Genomic DNA, 17,523 nt, shown 5'->3' with positions numbered 1-17,523 from the left:
TTTCAATTTTGTAGTGAACAGTTTTGAAAGTTCATGACAAAGTGTTTTTGCCACTAATGTCAAAGGGGGGGATCGTTGATCCTTAAGCCATGTTGTCTATTAGTGTCAAACACTTAGTCATTCACAAGGTAGGATTATTCGATCATCAGTGTGACCAAGTCACCCTATATAGGCAAAGCCGAGGAATGAAGACTTCTACATATTCCAAGTAATGTGTCGAGCACTAGTTACTATCGAGTGACCTAATAGTAGCCAAGTACCCCAATGATTGCCAAGCTTATCAAAGATGACATTGTTTTCCAAGTTAGTTAGAATTAATAGTGGATTTCAAGTGTTATAGAAGCCAAGTTATTCAATTCATGCCAAGCATAGTTGAGGCCAAGGGAGAGCATGAAGAAACAGTTTATGTTGAACGCCACTGTGATGTAAGTGTCAAGTAACACAATTTCACATTTTTGTTTGAAATGGCACAAAATTATATGTAAACCATTTTTGTCAAGATGTAAGCATGTTTTGAAGATCGAGGAGGTAATTAAGGAGGTGATTACGCCTTCAAAGGTAGATCATTAATCCCTAGGCATGGAAATCCACCAATCTGTAAAATGCAAGGATTAAGCAGAAAAGGGATTGGTTCTAGATTATTGATTTGGATCCAGAAGGCTCATCCAATTGTCCATTTAAGGAGGGTCTATGAAAAAATTATATATGGTGAGATGTGTTGGCTTCTGATTTGACATAATTTAAACTACCTTTTAAAAGCTAAGAATACCTAGGAGTTAGCTATAAACCATAATGGGCATTTTGAGAAACAAGTTAAAAGGACCAACTGACAAGACTCTTTAATGTCTTCTCCACTTTGAACTCTACAAAATTCAAGTGGTTTTACCTAGGAATTCACTTTCTCTCTCCAAGTTTCAAATCTCAATATGAATCCCAAAATAACAGATAATTGCCTTATTTTCTTCTAATTCTTGGATTATCAAAAGAGTGACAAATAGCTAATCTATCGAACTCTAAGACTTCGTGAATCAAGTACAGGCTCGCTTTCAGCCCTTCAACAAAACAAAAATAAAGGTTTGATTTATAAATTGATACACCATATGAACTTCCAAGCTATATCCACTTTGATGATGACCAGTGATTTATCCATTGGGTTGCTAACTCATAGAAACTTGACATTTACTATCAGATCTATCTCTACACTTTGTGAACAAGAAATCAATCATAAATCATAAATCGCATTCTCATCAAAATCTTCTTATGATAACCAGTAATTCTCTCAACCCACATTAAGCATTTACACAATCCATGGGATAATCAGCAAAACATAAATTGAAATACAACTCCAGAAAGAAACATAACTGGGACTCAATAAACTTTGCTATCAAATCTCTGAAAATTAAAAGTTACACAAAAGAGACAAGATTCAGATTGAATAATTATTCTATTAATGTCTTTGTCTTATCTTCTTCGAAAAATACACAATTCAATATCAATTTCTTACATGAATGCTCAAACAAGACTTAGTATTGTTGACCATGTTTTTCATTCTAACCTTTTGGAAAATGATCAAACAATATGCATGGACTGACTAAGAAAATGAGCAAAACTAGTTCAACAAAATGATTCTCGAACCTTTTGAAAGCCTTGGAAACTCACTTATATAGGTGAGTTGCAAACAAGCTTCAAGCTACAAAGAGGACACATGTCATCTATTGATGTAACAAATTCACTTTTTATAACTAAAACACGTGACTTACATCAATTTACAAACGATTCCCAAAATTACAAACTATCTTGATGTGACAAGTGAGATACAACCACCTTTATACAAAATATTCCTTGTGAATAAGAAAACTAATTTCAATATTTGTTACTCTGGTGGGTCATCATGATTTGAATAATCATCAAGATCGTATTTCTTTACCCATTCATGATATTCTTATTTCTTTACCCATTCATGATATTCTTTATATGTTGGCCATGCATGCTTGAGGATCTGATCTACCACCTATCTATAGGAATTGTACTTTACTGTAACTTGGATATTCTCCCTTCTAACAAAATCATTTTGTTTTACATGTCAATTATCTCTTTTGTCCTTTGCTCAGAAGCGGAAAAGACATGTCTATGTTGTTCTTGTAAATCTTCATACATATTTTCTTTGTCAAGTGCAACATAATGAAGATAAGCAACTTGCTCTTGCAAACTCATGGTTGAATCGAAAAGCTTAGCATCATTTACCCTTTGTATAATGACATTTCCTCTTACTCCAATACTTGTTTCATCTCCTCTACCTGATCCAGATGCAGTAAGATTCCATGTTGCCAAGGCACCTAAATCTGTACTATAGTATGTGCCACTTGACATGTCTACTAACCCCTTTAAATGTGGTCTTTTTAAGTCTCATGTTTTTCATGATTGAATCGAATGCAATGGCATCAGCAATTTTGAGATTAGGTGCCAGTTGGACTCTTGTTTGCTTAACTATTTGCCTCCCTTCTTCTAGAGTGATTTTATCAAACATGATCATCATTTCACTTTTTACTTCTATTTCCAAATCATCAAGGTCAACATCTAGTTTCTGCTTCCTCTTTTCTTCAACACTTTTCAGAGAATCTTCTCCATCGTGTTGCCATAGAAATTGCTTAAAAGCTATTGATTTCACAAATTCATCATCCTCAACATTCACATCACAGGCATCCTTTTTCAATTACCTAGGGACAATGCCTTGTATTTCTTGTATGGTGATGTCAGAAATAAGGGTTGTGGGAGTTTGAGGGTCTGCTCTTCTCAACAACTCTTCAAGGGTATATAGATATTCTTCTTCTTCTTCTTCTTCTTCTTCTTCTTCTTCTTCATCATAGGGAAAATTTAATTCCCCTAGTTGTTCCATTTATTGGATAAGTTCCTTTTCTTTGGCAAGCTTATCCCCTTGGGCTTGCACCTCCTTTACTTGGGACACATCTTCAACACGAGCTTCTATGGCATGAGGAGCAATAGGAGGTGGACTAGGAGACTTAGGAGATGGAGATCTCCTCTCAAGATCTTCTATCGTGATTGCTTGCATACTTTGGACTTCAATTATATTGGGATCAACAAGTTTCTCTCCCAATCTCCTCCTTTGGTATATTCTTAAACTAGTTTGAGTTTTAGGTTCTTGACTTGTCTCAACAGCAATGGTTGGTGTCTCCCCTCTTACCCTCTTACCCTCTTTTGCCCCCTCTTCTCCTTTGGGACTATATCAATTGACTGTAATAAAACATTAAGACTCTCTTTATCGTCTACAATTGGGAGCTTTGTCTTCTTGCTCTTCCCTAACTTTTCATTCATGTGCCATATATTTATGTAAAGTTGTTGAAAATTAACCTCAATCTCTTATCCGAACTTTTACAACTTGAGAATATATGTAAAGTTGTTGAAAATTACCCTCAAGCTCTTATCCAAACTTTTACAACTTGAGAGGGATCATAGTTGGGTCTCTTTCATGTATTTCACTTCGCATATCCTGATAAACATGCCATCGAATGTTCTTCCTTTTCTAAGATTCAAGTGTTCATCATTTCTGATTGTATCGTCAGGAAAGCCAATTTCATGGGCACCCCTAGGATTCATATTTATCTTTCGTATCAACCTATCATAAAAACCCTCAATGTCATTTAGCCTTCTAGAACTAACATCCATATTATATGGCCTCAACAAATGAACCAGTTATCTCTGCCTTCCTTCGTTTAATATAAGATTTGAATGCACATTGTCAGGCCATAAATGAGATTTTGCAAAATGTTAGGTTCGGGACATCACAACTTGTTTACCAAAGAAAATAACAGAAAACATTGTTTACGTGTGCCAATAGACCAACTCTAGGCACGCCTCACAGTTGGGGTTTTGTTTTTGTAAAGCTTTCGGTTAGAATGCATAAGTGTAGACAGCATTTCGTACGAGTACATTCTGATTCAAAAAATCCACCATACAAAGATCAAAACAAAATATAAACCCAATATATTAATAGATCATATTAGTTGATGTATTGGTAAAATCTACATACACATTAAGAAGCTTCTGCATGTATTTTACACTTAAATTATATATACAAGAGGACAAGCTCCCTGCATCTCTATATGCGTGCATCAAAAATTGGGTTTCTTTTCTTGCAAATATTTAAGTCTTGAACTCACTAAGCAGAATGCATGTCAAGTGTAAAAAGCATTTGCTACGAGTAGGTTGTGAATCAGCCCAAAAAAAAGGTACAAAAAAGTAAAATTAATGCTTCGATACATTTTAAATATACACAAATGCTTCTAGACAAAGCCCCTAACCTTAACAATATGGTATAAAACGTAATCCCATTAAAATCATCCCGACTCAACTTCATAATCACGTCAACAAAGGGAGAACATACTTGGTTGTAAAAAAATTGGCCCACATTATCTACAAAAAGCTAATTTATTAGGTTAGTTTAAATATACAAGGCTACATCTCAACATGTTAAAAAGGTTGAATGGCAATAGCTCCTGAATTCATTTCAGATCGAACCTTGTAACTATTGTTGAGTCAAAACTGGAAGGCAGAAAATCTTCGAAGGAAGAACACGACCAAAATAAACACAATCACAATAACTATTAGCCTTTTTATATTTCTTATTAATCAAATAAAATGTGGTGCTAGCAATACAATGTAAATATGAGATTAAAACAACAAAAAATTTATTGCATTCTTACTGTCCAAAACTATGATTTACGGCCATACAGATTCTATTCAAACTAACATAGTGCTAATGACAAGACATGCTCTTAAATATTTAGGCAATCTATTGCATGATGAAAAGCCCATCAAATTCCTCTGATCTCTGTATGTCCTGATATCTGCCAAAACCATCAAAGTAATCAAAGTAATCGATGTAATCACTGTTTTTAGTTAACATGACTAATTGGATACCTTTGTGCTCTTAAAACATTTTACAGCAAAACAAATTTCTGAATAATTTAGACATCAAAGGAACTATAATGAGTACCACCGTCAGTTTTTTCCAGCTTAATCTTTCACCAAAATATCCTGTGTGAATAGAGGACTTAATTGGCAAATCATATTTGCATCATAGGACATTCAATAGACACTAAACAAACAATTGTCACAATATTATTATAATGTGCTGCCATTTCCCCTTGTACCAACCACGATCATCTTGCACCAAACATAAACTGCCAACAACATTTGATCACCTTACATAGAGGTTTTCTACAGAAAACACAGTAATACTAATTGAATAAAATTAAAGAGACATTACTGAAAAAAACAAAAGTAATTGCAGGTACACGGCAAAAGTATGTTTTGTATTTGTGTTTGCACAACAAATTGTAGAAAATAAACATAGTAATTAAGAATCTAACCATTAAGAATTAAGCTGTCAAATTAAGATTGTACTTATAACAACGATACAAATGCAATATGCATGCACAGTTGTCTCTCGTTTTTACCTATACTCACATCCAACCCATACTCTTCACCACAAATCATTGCAAAAACAAAGGTGATTGAACTTGTGAAGCAGAATACCTTCAAAAATAGTGGAAAGGCAGCCCCAGCATATAATTTTGTATTATTGAAACCTAGGGTAGGACAGTAATCTTTCCGGAGGGGACCGACTTCTCAAAGGTGCCCTCCCAGGAGACCTACCGTAGGAATCATTTGGCCTGTCGGACAGAGACCTTGAATGTAAATGAGAAAGGGAATGGAAGTCCCCATCATAATACCTCCTGTCTAAGAGATCTCCCGGGTATCTCCTATCATCAGGGGAATAAGACCTGCAAGAGATCACCTAAGTTAAAATGTTTTGCATAGACCATTGTCATATAAGTAACACTGTAGTCTGAAAATTTTAAGTAAAATGCAGTTGAGAGCATAATGTTGCAAAAGAAAATCTTTAATAGTTGCTACAGATGTCTGTTCCTGTTTCTCGTGTAATATCTAACTTCTGATGATGTTCCAAAAGTCAGCATAGGTCACTCCAGATGTTGAAATTGTTATGACAATCATCAGTGCTAAAAGATTCATAGGGGTCTACCTCGAAAAGGGTTCACGGCGAGGGGAGTAATAAACAGGTGACTGTGAGCGCAAATGAGATCGCACTGCAGATTAATAACAAGCACGATATCTTATATGATTTTGAGAATATGCAACTACCACATCCTGATTACTTATAAATGACAAAGCTATTTATATTATTTACAATATCTTGATTTTCCAGGCTCACCATCATCACCAGGCGAATAATGTCGCCCATAATCCACACGATGCCTGTAAACCAAACATACTGACCTATTAAGAATACTAAGCAACAATAAGCTTTAAATTCGTACAAAGAAGTTAAACTGCTCTATAATTACTACTCTTAGACAAAGCTACCTAATTATCTCTCTTCTCCTCATGTCATCTGGTTTCTTCCTTCTTTCCTCTGCAAAGACAACTGTTATTTCTCGTCCTTGAAACATCTGCCTATCCATGTAATACTTCGCTTCTGCTGCATCAACTGGGTCCATGTACTGCACAAACCCAAACCCACGAGGCTCCCTGAAACATAGAAGACAAAAAATAACTTTAGAATTCATTCACAAAACACAAGATAAATAATGACATACTTGTTGCTCTCACAATTATGTCAGTAGACTTATGGAGATAGTTTGACGCCAAACAGCTCAACAATCCCTCATATTGCATTCAATATGGATAAAAGCAAACCCTTAGCTGCTGACCTTGTCATGCAACTCAATACACATCGCCAGGTCAATCATAAGATGACTTCAAAATCCTCTGAATTTTTTGCTTCAAAATAACTAACTTCGATATTGTGCTCAAACTATTTCTTCGCTTATCTTATCTCCAGTCATCATACTTCTTGAACAGAAACTAGGTAGATGCCTTGAGACCTCTCTTTCACTGTAAGAACTATACAACCTTAGAGAAATAAAATTGTTGCCCATGCATAATGAAATCTCAAGTTTGCGCCTCTCAAATTTGTCCCTTAAACAATCGATGCAACTAATGAGCACGATAGAGAGCACATCTACAATTGACAAAAGCATAGACTTAAACAAACATAATGGCAGGTCCACATCAAACGGCAAATGATGCACTGCAACTTCTTTCAACACACCCGAGGGACAACTCCATACTAGATGAAAAGCTGCTGCATGTCAATGACCTGCTCCGAGTACAGATAGTTTTTTTAATTACTGCTTGCCAGACTTCCAGAAAGCACTACAATAGACTGGACATGATGTTGCCAAAAGTTAAACAAAGTATAGTCTTTATTGGGATGTTTACCTCATCAAATCAGTGCAAGAGTGTATTAGATTTATGAAAATGGTTCTTGATTAATAACATGTGATCAAAGACGGAAAAACCAAAAGTAACATCTCCTGGAAGAGATCAGCATTGGAGATACACAATCCTGTAGCACAACAGAATAGTATAAAGCCTCGTACTTACCCAGTGTAGTAATCTCTAGGAAGATATATATCCTTAATAGAGCCAAACCGCCCAAATGGTCGACGAAGATCTTCAGACCTGCAAAGAAAAAAAAGATTTTAAGGCAGTAACAGATAACACAGGTTTGTCAAACACGTAAGCTTCAAACAACTGGTCATATCTGTCAGATCAAGATAATCTTAAAAACAAAAACAAATTTACATAAACCTTGGGATTTAAAACAAAGGCTGTACTAAACTCCAATAACAAGAATGTGACTAAATGAATGTCCAAATAACACTGAGCTGTTCAAATCTAGGAAAACAAAATATTCAAAATGAGTGCACTCTTGAATAGATGACTGAAATAGCTCAGTGTGGGCAGACAACTGTAAATTTTTATACTCAAACAGTTAACCACTGTTATAACAACCAAAATCAACTTAATTTGAGCATGCACAAACATATTGAGCAAGACAATTTAATAACAATTCACCGGACATCTAGAGAATGAACTCTATCGTACATTCATCCTACAAAGTTCATCAGAGTAAACAATGTTTTAGAAACCTACCTACAATCACGAGGGATATTGCGGACTAGGAGACTTGTTGGAAGATCCCGACCTCGAGAATCGTAGCGGCCCATTGGACTTGGACTCCTACCTCTCCTTCCATATGATCTTCGAGGGGGAGGGCTGTAGCTTGGAGTTCTCCGCCCCATATGCAATGGTGAAACTTTAGGCAGTCTATCAAAGAAAAACACATCAGTTGTACAATCACGTGAGATAAAACCTACCATAAGCTTCAACCATGTTAGGTGTAGTTGATATAATTATAATATCATATGCACTGATGACAGAAGGTCCAACATTCAAATGTTGACTGTTTAAAAAAATAGAAAAGAACAGACACTAGCAAATGGATATACAGTACCCAATGAACAGGCACCAAAAAAGATGTGCACAATACAATAAATACAAACATTTAGGGGATAAATGAAAACATTTAGTAGGTAACTTTGATCAACAAATCATAATACCAAATAGTCAAAACGAAGTGCCAATTTATAGCCTATTTAATTTATTTATTTCTAAATATTATCCAATGACCAATACTTTGTCATTACCACAGCCTTCAATATAACAACATATACCATTCACACTGATGTCTTTCTCAAGTATCATTTTACTTTATGCTACAATAGTTAAACTTAATAACAAAATAAGTGAATTAACACCTGAAAAGAATTTCGTAAAGTCAATCAAAACCTTTTAAATTTTTAACTAAAGATAAGTAATTGGCCAGTTCACTTTTTTTCTTGTCCCAAGGTTCAGTACAGCTAAAGTGTATATATAGTATAGTTTTTTAAATAAAATAGTGACCCAAAATGAGTCAGGCATCCAAACAAAAATTTTGCAAATATAATCTAGTCCTGTTAATAGAAGTAAACAGACAGATTTGGTTAGGATTCAGAAGTTCATTGTTTTTTGTTCCTGTTTTCCATGTTTTTGATTAAAGGGAAAACTGGTTTTTAAGGGACCAGAAACCCTTTACCAAAAAACCCATCCTGCTAAAAAGCTAACTGTTGACGATCCGCTAGACGGCTGCTAACCAAAACCACAAAAACAGGGGAACAAAGTCTCACATTCTTACTGGATTTTTAACAAACATTATTTTTATGCATAATTTCTTCATTGATTCTATGGACCTTATTCACAATGTTGTCAATGGGGTTAGCACCCTTGTCCTTGCTTTGGAATCTGGTTGCAAGTCTGGGTAGAGAAACCATATCCTTATGCTTTTTGGCCACAGTTCTGTAATCGGCAGGGACTTTTATGACCGATTTGATACTGCCAGAAGGAGAGGCCAAATTACACCTTAGAAATACCCCGTAAAGCTTCAGCATGGTTGTTTTCCATAGCTGCACCTTCAACCATTTTGACTTATATGTAACAATGGATAATTGACATTATAAAAAAGACATGTTTTACTGGAATAATTTAGGGTTTCGGCTGTAGTCAGGCTGCAACCTGTTTGCACGCCTGGGTAGAGAAACCATATCCTTATCTTTCTTGGCCATACTTCTGTCATCAGCGGGGTCATTTTAGATCGATTTGATGCTGCCAGAAGGACAGGTCGAATTACCCAGAGAAATACCCTGTAAAACTTCAGACAGAGCATTCTGGATAGAGAGACCATATCCTTATCCTTCTTGGCCACACTTCTGTCATCAGCAGGGACATTTTTGACCGATTTGATACTCCCAGAAGAAGAGGCCAAATTACTCTTAGAAATACCCTGTAAAGCTTCAGCCTGAGCACTAAGTTTCTTGAGGCCCTCAGCAGTGTTATCCATGGCTGTTTTCCATAGCTGCACATTTAACCATTTTGATTTATATTTAAAAATTGATTATTGACATTATAAAAAAGGCAGATATTTTGATGGAATAATTTAGGGTTTCAGCTGTAGTCAGGCTGCAACCTGGTTGCAGGCCTGGGTAGAGAAACCATATCCTCATCCTTCTTGGCTACACTTTTGTCATAAGTGGGAACTTTTTTGACCGATTTGATACTGTCAGAAGGACACGTCGAATTACCCTTAGAATTACCCCTAGAGACTCAACTTCCATTTGCATATTCAAATCTTGTGATAATGTTGCTCCATATACCATTGCTTGATTCCTTTAGTGATCACTATTATTTATACAGGCTGCCACTTCACTTCTATGTGTTCAATCTTTACTCTCCGTCTTGCACCCTGTGATAATTACAATCTTCTGTCATGAGCCATTTAAGTGCCAAGTTGTTATCCGACTATGGCTACAATATACAATGTCTTCACTGATTCTTTGTTTGAAATTTGAATTCATAATGTTTTTTATTGTCGGCAATGATGTTTCAATATCACTGTGTATGCAGGAGCCTCGATTCAGTATCATGCACTACTGCAACATTAATTCTTTGACGTCACTATGAATTACATGGTATTGTTCTCATCAGTGATGACTTTCCTTTCATACGGTGGCTCTGAAATACATTTGCTTCCTTGTATGCCTTCGTATTATGTTAATCATTCATGCTACTCTCATCGTCTCAGGGCGAGGCATCATTTCATAAAAGAGATTGACGTTTGACCCTCTGAAGACAACTTGATCGCGGCATCCTTTCATCGCTGTCCATTAGTGATGGGCATATTCGTTTCATATTAGTATTAATTTCATTGCCATCTTTTATATATTCATAGTCAATTTCTTGCTATCTCCTTTGTATTCTTATTCCTTATAACTGCACATAAACACCCGACTGTCTAACTTCATATTCTCATGGTCACTTGAATAATTTCTGTGATCTTTACTAGAGATAGCATTCTAGTATTAATACATGCTTACAAACAGACCATCAAACTTGTTTTGTGGCTAACTTCATTATCACTACACATACCCTGTTTAATGCAAGTCTTGGTCATGGTCTATACTCTATTAATTATCACTGCCTTCAATTTAATCCATGCCATGTTAGCCTTACTGAATTGTTGCTCTTTATAGCCTTCACACAACACATCTTCCTTCTATATATGCTGATAGTATTTCTCTCTGCTAGCCAACCATTTTAACTTCATAACTTCATATTTGATTCTATCATTTGACTATAGAGGATATATACATGTATAAATATTATGGCTGCATCTGTTGTCCTGTTTGCTGTATGTTTAATTATCTGTCTTTACTCAAATGCTCATTTCAATGAATTGCCATTCTGGTTCATTGCTTGCTTACTCTTATTGAGATATCTTTTTCTAAATAATTTATCATTTCTTTTAACTGTCATCTTTGTGTTTATTCTTTGGAGATGTCTTTGTAAACTTTCCTCTGAAGGATAACATTATGATAATCACTACTTGACTGCTTTTCAATTCAACCAATATAAAATCTGCTCTATAACTGTGAAGTCTTTTATTAGCACTAATTGTCATTGTACACCATCATATCAATGAATTTCTTTATCAACTCATCATTCTTGTATTGGTTGCGCCAAGATTCATCTGATTACATCAGCACTTCTCTTTGATCACACTATATGTATACACCATTTTCAACAATCTCGACTATAGAACTTTGACATCAATGACAATCCTTTCATCAATAATATTCAACATCCTATATACTTCATTGCACTTGCAATCCAAGGTTTGAGGCTCTATTACCTCATTGTAATGACGGGGTTGGAGAGGTACAACAGGAAACAAGAGGATATTTAACCATGATAGGAAGAGATCAGCAAGGCATCAAAGACGGGATAAGCATGTGACAAGGGAAGAGACCTGCAATCTCACAATCAATAAATCAGACAACAATTTATATTCTATTCAAGGCATTGGTATGGTGCATAGTGCATTTTGATCTGGCTGACTAATTGACTTGTCTTCCATTTGATAGGAAATAGGATTGTATGCATAGTTAATAATGTTGAAGATTCCTTTAAAAACTTACAATCAATACATTGTCCCAATATGGAGGGATATGGTACAATACAAGTAGCAAAAATGTCCATTCAAGTAGTTGTAACCCCAAGAAGTGCTCGGAGGCCAAATGGCATGTGTTAATTGATGCTCCTAAGCTTGATGGATAGGCTCAAAGCACCTTGTATGGTCTCCCATAGTACTTGATAGTGTTGATTAATTGTTGGGAAAAGTCTTAAGGGAATTCCTCGTGCACATTATGATGGAATACATATAAGGGATGCAGGTAGCACCTAAGTTCCATTCGAGTAGTGATGATCCCAAGTGGGGCTAGGAGGCCAAATGGCAAAATGTCATTCAGTGCTCTTGGGCTTGATGGAAAGGAATCAGCTCGAAGCACCTTATATGTTTTCCCAACGAACTTTGTCTACAAAATTAATTTTATCATATGATTGAGTTAATCTTCCTAACCATAGTAGGGAAAAAATGTTTTTATGGATTATGTTTCAATGATTACCTAACACAATTGCAGGGTCTCAACCAAGATCTATCCTATTCCATAGTTGGTAAATGATATCACTAACTCTACTCCATCTCTTGTTTTAATTGGAAATATAATTTTAGGTTAAAACTGGGGCACTGGAAAAGGGGATATTAACATCATTGACTTGTCAGAGAATATATATTTATTCTTGGCCTATGCTCCACCAAGTTTACAGAATGGGGAATTCAAGGGACATGGGAAATGTTACCAGTCACGAAGTATTTTTAAATATAAGGAAATTTCAAATATTAATATGATAACATTGATAAAGCATTCATCATAGAGAGTTATAAAACCTTGATGAGCATGGGCAATTGAATAGGAGTAATGATCTTTATATATGCATATAAGCAAAAGTTCATATTTTAATTTTTCAAAGAATCTATCAAGGAATCAAGACCGCATGTTTTGTTTCCAAACCCATTAACAAAAAATTATGGTTAAGTAAAATGATAATTAACTCAGTTTAGCCCAAATGTAAAGACAAACTGTAACTAACAGTTGGAGAAATCACAGTTAACTTATTGATTTTCCATGGAAATTTAGAGGTACAAGTCTCTCATCTGATATAATTTAAATTTAATGGGGTATGCTTTTAACCCAGAAAGCAGGAAAGGCGATCTAACGTATGTGCATAGCCATGACACAGATGTGACAATGAATTTAGAAACAAAGGGAAATGAAGACATATGACACAAAGATCATCCACTCAGAAACCAAAACAGATAATCAACAAAATGAACAGCAATTTCTCTTAGTTTTAGATAATATGAAGAAATTAAGATTCACATATCCTATAATGAACAGACCCACAATCTGATATAACAGGTGAAAACATCAAGGAGTGGTTACAAATCACAAAGGAAAATGGCAATCAAAAGTAAAAACAAATGAAACACAGAGATTTAGAGAGATCTCCTTTATTTCCTTGACAAAATCTGAGCATTCAAAGGCTCCACATCGCTGTAAAAAAGATCGTGTCTAAAAAAAAAATACAGTGCTATCTTTTTTTTTGATAGGTAACATGTTTTTTGTATTGATAATAAAAAGATAATGTTTACAATAGTTTGCCATAGCATTATGTGGCCATTACAAAAAAGGACTCCTTAATACACTGCTCCCTTGACAAAAAGTTTATAGATACTAAAAAAGGCATTAACACCTTCTTACATAACCCATCCCATTACAAAAGGTAAACGCATGTTCTGTAGAAGCCACCAGACATCTAAAAAAGACCCGGCCTGTTCAATTCTTGAACCAATTTGCAGCATCCTCCTTTGTGAAATTCAGGATTGAACGGTCGTCCTCCACTGATCTCCTCCTCCTACAACTTCCACTCACGCCCGCCTCCTCTGCCAGAGACACATCGATCCACCTTCCTGCTCTGGTGGAGTCCCCAACAGCCTTACATCCTTCTCTTTCCATCTGGTATCTCAGCAGTTCTCCTGGTGGTTGCACACTTTTTCTTGGTGTCATCTTCAAGAAACCCTTCTTCACATCATCCAACACCCAGATCTTCTCCTGCAGAAAAAGAACCACCTTCCTCCATCCTTCCGCCACTTTTGGCAGGTGTACCCCTTAGGGAGTTGCAGAAGACCAAACAACCAAAGGTTGCAGTGAAGAATCTCCACCCCCTATCAGCCTCCACAGTTCCTGCCCCATTTCCAGCCCTACACCCAGCATGGCTCTATCAATAACCTCGTCTACTCCCAACAGCCATTGCCGGTCTAGACACACAACAATGACCCTTCGTACTTCCTCTTTTGTCTCTCCAACATTTCTGATTTGACCTTAACTAGGAATTTTTTGAGTTAACTATGTAAACGCATTCTTGCATTATGAAAATGGCATTTTTTGCCAACAATGACTTAACTTGTTTTCAACATTGTAATGAACACTGAATATAGCATGCAAACTCTATGAAACAAGATAATCCTTTATTGTGGCTTTGACTTTAAAAACATAGAGATTTAAAATAGGGAATATATATTTTGCAGACTTTCTAATCATGATTTGTCATTTCACTAATACACTAGTTAGACTTAGTTTGATGGGAGTTTGGGGATGAAACCCACAACAGGATCAAGGGGTAGCAACACTTGCAAGGTCTAGCAACAGTGCACCTAGTGCACTCCCAACAAACATCTCTAGTACCACATAGAGCGTGGAAAACACATTTTCATTTTTTTGGTAAATCATTGAGGGTGTATCATAAACCAAACTAGCATTGAAAGTTTGTAGGTATTTTTTCTTAAAATTTCATAATATAGTGCCTAGTTATGTTAGGAAAAGGCGCCAGCTCCTACATCCCTTGTACCATCTTTTGGCATTTCCAAAACATTTCCTAGACATCCCCAAGTCCCCCCAAAACTTCTAGGATGAGTACAAGGGTACCCAATTGAGGAGATGCATCCCTGTGGAGCATACTTTTTGGCTGGATGTGTTTACCATGATTTTGCACTCTACATTCTACCATGTTTGTCACAGTTCTAGTTTCGCGTAGTAAGCTGGAAGAAAGCATATGCATTGGAGTCCACTTTTCTGGGAAAAAGGCTTATCTGCACCATATAATCAGCATAAGCTTTTACATTTTTTAATGTTAAATATGTTATCTTTCTCGCCTCACATTCTATAATGAAAATTAAACATTGATATATAGATGAGAGCTTTCTAAGCATTTAGCTTATAGGCATTACATTTAGGCAAACCGAGGTAAGAAACAATATTAAATATTAATTATAATGTAGAATAAAAGAGGCAAAAAATAACAATTCACAAATCACAATAATATAAAAATTTAGACTAGTTCATCAAATATGAACTATATCCATGAAGAAACAGTCATCCACTTTCTTTTATTATCCAATGATGAGAAAATTACAATCTGACAATATCACATTAGACAGCCACTTATTTGTCAAGCCTTTTTGGTGCTTTACAAATAATAGTTTACATGCCAAAACAAAAGTCAACTCCTTTATTAAATAATGGGCAATTTTTGCTTGAAGGGCACCATCCCCAGACAGCTACTGTGAGCTCTGCCCCCGGGCCCCTATCATTTGATGAACACCAAGCCCCCATCGAGGGATAAACCCCCAAGCCCCCATCGAAAGCAAGGCTTCAACTCCCTGCACTCCACTGTTAATTGGCTTCGGAGAAAAATATGATTGAAAAAGTCACCAAAAATTTAAGCCCAGTCAAATGATCAGTTACCACATACCAACAAAAGTCTGGTTTCAAAATGTCGTCATAATAGTATTCATATTAATAGTGCCTGAAGAGATAAATATACTCTATAAGGTGGTGCCATTGTGGAAAATTCATCTTCAAGGGCCATATGGAATCTTCACCAGATAAATTGTGTATGTCATTTCAGAAGTTATAGTAAGTGATTTGCTTCTGGCAAATAAAAATAAAATAAATGAGGGAACTAATCAGTAATGATATTCTGTTAAGGAATACTCGTATACAATAGCTGAATAATTAGGAAATGGGAAGTTTTGAACCTTAAAACCCACAAACATTGTGTACTCAAATTCGGAAATTGAAGAAGGATAGGACTTCACTTCCAGCCCCAAAAAACACGGAGGTGATAGAATATACGATATTATCATATTTCTAAAAAGAAAACTAAAGTGCAATGACTGTATTAAAAGATCGAAAATGGAAGGTTTTGGCAGATAATATATTGTTTACGTAAATTCTGTAAATGTTAAACAATGCCCTAATTCTGACAGCTAAAAATTATAAATCGCTCAAAGGTATTTTGTTATGGAAAACTAATTCGCAATGACTCTATCAAAATCCAGGAAATGGTTCGTTCTGAACCGCAAATCTTAAATACATTATCTAACCAATTTCGGAAATTGTACCGTTCGGAATAACAAAATCAAACCTTTCAAACGAGCAAAGTTGGTTTTCCTAAACATTTCAGTCTATTAAACAAATCCGTATAATCCCGATTTCTTTAAGTGTCCCACTAATTGGCCCTGCCCGACAATTATATTTTAACAATATTCAATTCAGAACTACATCAGAAAGATAATATGAAGAATTGAACAAATGCCAACTCCCAAAGTTGGAAAAGGCGATTCGTAAAACTGCCAGAGCTTTATTGGGATTAAAATGAGCCGCAAAATGTAACCCGGATCATGTATAAAATCTATCTTCTGAAAACCTCAGCACTAAATAACTAACGATATAGGTAAACTGCATATAATCAAATATAATTCTCATGAAAATAATACCTACGAAAACTCACCGCTAACAACGCAATACTCGAACCAGCGAAGAACAAGAAAGGAAAAACAGAAAGTTTTGAAAGTTGTACTTCACGCAGGCACCAAGTTGTTTTTGTGGAAGCTACGATTCGAAATTATGTATGAAATAAAGTGCGTATTTAATTAGGGCTTACCGATTAACTGGGAGAACTATCCCAATGAGTGTTGACTAATGAAAATCCAGCCATAAAATCTATGGATAATTCCTCCCAAGGTATTGCTACCATGCACAATGGCTTGTATATACAATTGGGTAAAAAATGTTTTGTACTACTGCCTTTGTCATTTAGAAGCTCTTTCACCTTTTTATATTTTTCGAATAATACTTCTTTTAAATGGAATATATCTTATTTGAAGCATATTGTTCTCTGAAAGTATTCTTTGAAGCATATTGTTCTCTGAAAGTATTCTATGTCCACTTCATCTAACTCTTCTATAAGATAACATTGTCTGTTAAGTTTTAGGAGATGTACAATTATTACCTCTAAATTAGCTTTCCACTTAAAGAATTTTTTCATAGGAACATTTATCTTTAATCCAAGGTTTTATGTATAGACATTGTAGAGCTACAAATTCTAAATATATGACATACAAATCTTCTATTATTTTAATGACTATAAGTTTGATAGTCTGTATTAATGCTTCTATACAAAAGGGCAACCTTGCAAATGTTATATCCACCTCATATGTCTTTGGTTGAGCTATGTCTAGTTGTAGTTGAACTAAATGACCTTTGGTTGGTGTAAGACAAATTTAACAAGTCACACAAGAAT

The 17,523-nt window shown here is 35.5% G+C and overlaps 1 protein-coding gene across 7 annotated transcripts; it reads right to left on the bottom strand.

The window, feature by feature from the left end:
• Positions 1-4,616: 4,616 nt before the first annotated feature.
• LOC149576317 (serine/arginine-rich SC35-like splicing factor SCL33) lies at positions 4,617-17,040 on the bottom strand. Of its 7 annotated transcripts, none has more exons than XM_089816804.1 (8): positions 16,732-16,841; positions 8,041-8,214; positions 7,489-7,566; positions 6,406-6,570; positions 6,254-6,297; positions 6,065-6,128; positions 5,557-5,804; positions 4,617-4,865 (listed from the first exon to the last, which is right to left on the bottom strand). In XM_089816804.1, exons 2-7 carry the CDS (start codon positions 8,187-8,189, stop codon positions 5,600-5,602), a joined length of 705 nt encoding a protein of 234 aa, XP_089672930.1. In that variant the 5' UTR covers positions 8,190-8,214; positions 16,732-16,841; the 3' UTR covers positions 4,617-4,865; positions 5,557-5,599. The 7 variants fall into 7 exon arrangements, with proteins under 7 accessions (XP_089672930.1, XP_089672916.1, XP_089672918.1 ...); XM_089816790.1 differs by lacking the exon at positions 4,617-4,865 and adding an exon at positions 4,911-5,238; XM_089816792.1 differs by lacking the exon at positions 4,617-4,865 and adding an exon at positions 4,911-5,201.
• Between the last annotated feature and the right edge of the window lie 483 nt (positions 17,041-17,523).

Source organism: Cupressus sempervirens, chromosome 1 (assembly GCF_028749045.1).
Source record: "Cupressus sempervirens isolate cs-2001-9-10 chromosome 1, ASM2874904v1, whole genome shotgun sequence".
Classification (NCBI taxonomy): Eukaryota; Viridiplantae; Streptophyta; class Pinopsida; order Cupressales; family Cupressaceae; genus Cupressus; species Cupressus sempervirens.
The sequence above is the reverse complement of the archived record's forward strand: the minus strand, read 5'-3'. Positions and strand labels throughout refer to the sequence as shown.